Genomic DNA, 4,753 nt, shown 5'->3' with positions numbered 1-4,753 from the left:
TCAAGTGTGGCAGCGGTAGTGAGGTTGGCCCAGGATCAGACATTGTTTCCTTCTGCTGTGCATGGGGTCGCTATGAGTCGGTTCTGACTCGATGGCACCTGACAACAACAACAGGCCCCATAAATCATAAAATAAAAACCATGCCACATAGGGTCAGTGATTCATAAAGGTTACAAAAGCAGTAGGGAATGTCTACTTCACAACTAGTATGTAAGCAGCAAGATGGAATATTACTACTATCTCTGTAATACCTAAAGTAACCTCAGTCTCTGCTTGACTACCTTAATTTGCTTATATACTGCAAAGCATCTTCAAAGCAAAGTCGAAAAAGTCCCAAACTCCATTTTGAACTATATAGCAAAACAAAATATTCATAATTCTAGCTTTTTGTTCCCCCTGAAAGTAAAGAGGGAAAACAAGTAGCAAAGGCTCCTGCTGGCTACTTTTCAGAAAAATACACATTTGTGATTTCAACAATACTCACCCACATCTGTTCCCTCTTCAAAGACAGCCTTATTTTTAAGTTCAGGACCTGCAACATCTGTAAAAATTCCATCTTCATTCACTAAACAATCCTGCAAAGTCATTTTGAATAATTAAAGTATCAAGCTATTTTATCTTATTTATTGCTGTATCTGTCAAGACAACATATGAAAACACCTCAGAATAATCTAGTATTTCTCTACCTAGAAAATGTTGGCACCATTAAGTCAGTAGAAATTTGTCAGTTTGATACATTCAAATCCCCAAAAGCAAAGTATGTTTTTAAAGCATATAGCTAAAATCTAATATCAAAGTGTAAGAAAACACCATAAAACATGGTTATCTTGGTTTCTATTACTTTACAGATCTGGAGGAATGGACAATGGTGAGGTTGAGACTGGCCTTTAGCAATACTGAAAAATATGCTAAGTAACTGATCTGTGTAAATTAAATTTCAAGGAATTTGTTTAGTTTAAAAACATACAGAACTCTTCAGCTATTTAGTAAAATCTAGTTGCCATTTCTCACTAACTAAAAGAACTTGTCTAAATTACTTAATACAGTTTTTTTTTTTTAAATGCTCCATTTAATTACTATTCTTTAGTTCTAACTCTGAGTTGATTCTGTTCTAATTCTAGGAATTCTTTCTCAATTAGTATGGGTTAATGAGACTCCAGCATATTATACAAACCCAAACACTTCACAATTTAATAAGCAGAACAAAAATGATTGTATATTATATAATGAATAGAGATGTTCATTAAGATTTATCACTTTGATTCAATAAAATCAATTAATTAGAAAGATAAAAAGAGGACGAATACCATTGGCAGGTTGTGTTGAGAAGCTACACTGTAATCTTCCATACCATGAGCTGGGGCTGTGTGAACCAATCCAGTTCCTTTTGACATGGTCACATGACTTGCAGGTAAAAGAGGAGAAACTTTATCAGGAAATAAAGGATGAGTACAAGTACTGTTTTCCAAATCTGTACCTATAAGGAAATAAATACCACTGTTTAGTGCCTTTTTGCATGGCAATTCTTCGTATGACCTCTTTAAGAGGTGTAATAGGCAATAGGCAGAGACGATGACATGCAGAGATGGAGCAGCTGGGGACTCTAGATCCAGAGAGAGAGAGGCACTGTGTTCTGACAACCGGGAGGGGATGGGGGTCAGGCTTGTAGGATGTATCCTTTGGTTAGTTGATGATGCATGGAGGGGATTGTAACCATGGCAATGAAACGATATATGATAGGATGAATGCAAAACTTATGTTCTTCCATGTAAACTATCACATAATTCACAAGAAAACATTCTTAAAAAAATAAAATAAATTACTGTACTTGGTGTTTTCAAATAAATTACTGCACTTAGAGACCATAATAGTCATAAAATACCTTGGAAATATAGCTACAGAGTCGACTTTTGTTATATCTATAGGCATCCAATTAAAGTTGAATTATGCTGTTATTTTCACACAATCGCAAAGCTACACACTTCCCTAATTTCTATTTGTGTTTATAGTGAGTAAAATATATAATGCAATATGCTCGATTTGGCACCTGATGTATTAGATTATAAACTTTGCAGTATACCTGGTCATCTGCTTGTTTCTTTTCTATAAATGGCAGATTTCTTTGCAGCAAACAAAACTTAACATACTGATGAAAAATAAAATTTGGAGAGAGTTGGAAAAAAAAAAAAGTGTAGCAATAGAGCGCGAGGATTAAGAGTATAGATCTGAACTGGGCTCAAATCCTGGTTTCTCCTCTGATTTGCTCTGTGACCTTCAGGAGTCTATAAAATGGGTCCTACCTCAAAGAACTGTGTGAAGATAATATAAGTTAATGCATTTTAAAGTGTTCTGGGCACTTAGTTCAATACTTAACACCACAACAGATGCTTTATAGTATGAGCAATTAACAAAAGTGAGGAGCAAATAATTAAAGTGAGGAATTATTTCTCTAATGTATGTTACTGTTGTGAACTTCCGTCGAGTCGATTCCAACCCATAGTGACCCTATATAGGGTTTCCGAGGAGCAGCTGGTGAACTTAAACTGCTGACCTTGCAGTTCAAAAGGCTTTGCAGTTTGGAGCATTAATCCACAGCACCACACCAGCTATAATTACAGCCAGGAAAACCCTATGAAGCTCAGTTCTATTCTGTAACACATCGGGTTCACCATGCACCAAAGACCAACTCAATGGCTGCCAACAAAAATTATGATGTATGAATTGGAATATGAGAACAAAGAAATTCTAGATCAAACAGGTCAATGACCTGTAGGTTCCAATACTACTTCTGAGGGAACTTGTTACTTTTCATTGTTGTTCAAGAAACTGTTATACAACTTCTGGAATAGTATCTACCTTGTTAATGTAATATCATCTCACTATAATACCCAACTTATCTACAGTGTCAACCAATGAAAGAAAAGCAACAATCCGTGCCGCTCATCAACCACACCGCACACCAGACGGTCCGTCTAGAGACTTTTATTCAGAGTTAGGAAGAGGAAGGTGACCTCTGCCAGAGAGAGAAAGCAGAAGGCAGAAAGAAGGGGAGAAGAAGAAGATGAAGAGGAGGGGGCAGAAAGAAGAGGGAGGAGAAGAAGAAGAGAAGGGAGGCCAGAAAGAAGAAGAGGGAGGAGAAGAAGAAGAGAAGGGAGGCCAGAAAGAAGAAGAGGGAGAAGAAAAAGAGAGAAGGTAGAAAGGAGTGGTCTTATATAAGTTCAACAGGAAGGGAGTGGTCATTGCTAAGATGATTCAGCTATGGCCTATCAAAAGCCATGTTGCCCTTTAAACTACGCACCGTGTAGCTTAGGGCGGGGAAACAGAAGCCTAAGATGACAAAATGGAGTTGAAGGGAGGGGAGAGGGAAGATCCTGGAAGGTACATTTCCCCGTCTGATTAAACAAAAAAAAATGTATGACCATCTCTATGATCCATGCCCACGGGAAAAGGGACGACGGTCATTTTTCCGTAGGAAAAGGATCAAACATTCTGCAACTCTGTTCTTATCCTAGACATAAAAATCTTATTTATTACAATGCACATTCAAATAGTCCATGTCCTAGGCTACAAAATAAACCTCCATAAATTCACAGACATCAAAATACTACAAAGCATCTTCTCATACCAGAATGCTATCAAATTAAAAATCAACAATAGGAATACCAAGGAAATAAAGTCAAATACATGGAAACTGAATAACTACCTGCTGAAAAATGATTGGGTAGTAGAAGAAACAAAAAGTGAATTCACAAAGTTCCTGGAAACAAATGAGAATGAAAACACAACATACCATAATCTTTGGGGTATGGCAAAAGCAGTGCTGAGAGGACGGTTTATTACAATAAATGCACACATCCAAAATCAAAACATTAACACAACATCTTCAGCAACTATAAAGAGACCAGTAAAGTAAACCTACATTAAACAGAAGAAAGGAAATAATGAAGATTAGAGCAGAAATAAAAGATACAAAACAGAAAAACTACAGAAAGAATCAACAGGATAAGACACTGGTTCTTTGAAAGAATTAACAAAATTGACAAACCACTGGCAAACCTAAGCAAAGAAAAGAGGGAGAAGACACAAATAACACACATAAGAAATCACATGGGGAGAACAAACAAGGTGGCAGATCGGATGGAAGTTCAGTGCGGAGCTCCATCAGCAACAACACAGAATACCAGACCACACAGGTTCAGGTGATGGTCCCACAACTCTGAACCACATATAAAAGAATATTTAGAAGGTTGGAAGGCTTACAGCCAGTGGAATTTGTAGCAGAAGCAATAAATCCAGTACTTTCTATTCCAAGGTGCTCAGCTATTCCTGGACCCACCATCTTGGGCAAGATTGAGCTGGGTTAGAATCAGAATAGCCATGAACGCCTGACAGAAGCACAGAAATAAAGGTGTGGACATTCTTTTTTATGTATCTGTTCATTGGTCTCTCGCTGCCTGTGTACCTCCATTCTGGTGACCAGAGGAGGTGACTGAGTGAGTGGAAACCCCACCACCACCCCTGGGGGGTTCTAGTACACATACACACGGATTTCCTCAAAATTAAAGGTAAAGTTTCCACTTGAAACCAAACATCAGTGTAAAATGGCTACAGCCAGCCCTAAACTGTTTATCACTAGGAAAAGGGCCTGAATAGGGACTGAGGAGCAGGACAGGCAGACAAAAAAGGAAACAAAATGAAAATTAAATCCTCAGTTATGTCCTAATGACCAACAGTGGCATCTAGAAATTTCTCA

At 37.7% G+C, this 4,753-nt stretch overlaps 1 protein-coding gene across 1 annotated transcript in view; it reads right to left on the bottom strand.

Moving 5' to 3' along the window:
- IARS2 (isoleucyl-tRNA synthetase 2, mitochondrial) overlaps positions 1–4,753 on the bottom strand; it is a 126,200-nt gene that overhangs the window by 48,792 nt on the left and 72,655 nt on the right. Inside the window, exons 8-10 of the mRNA XM_006869714.1 lie at positions 1,900–1,919; positions 1,308–1,477; positions 485–575 (exon numbers count right to left, since the gene is read on the bottom strand). Of these exons, the coding sequence (XP_006869776.1) occupies positions 485–575; positions 1,308–1,477; positions 1,900–1,919 (281 nt within the window). The remainder of the gene's footprint in view (positions 1–484; positions 576–1,307; positions 1,478–1,899; positions 1,920–4,753) is intronic.

Source organism: Chrysochloris asiatica, unplaced genomic scaffold (assembly GCF_000296735.1).
Source record: "Chrysochloris asiatica unplaced genomic scaffold, ChrAsi1.0 scaffold00133, whole genome shotgun sequence".
In the NCBI taxonomy this organism is placed as follows: Eukaryota; Metazoa; Chordata; class Mammalia; order Afrosoricida; family Chrysochloridae; genus Chrysochloris; species Chrysochloris asiatica.
This window is presented reverse-complemented; position numbering and strand designations above follow the sequence as displayed.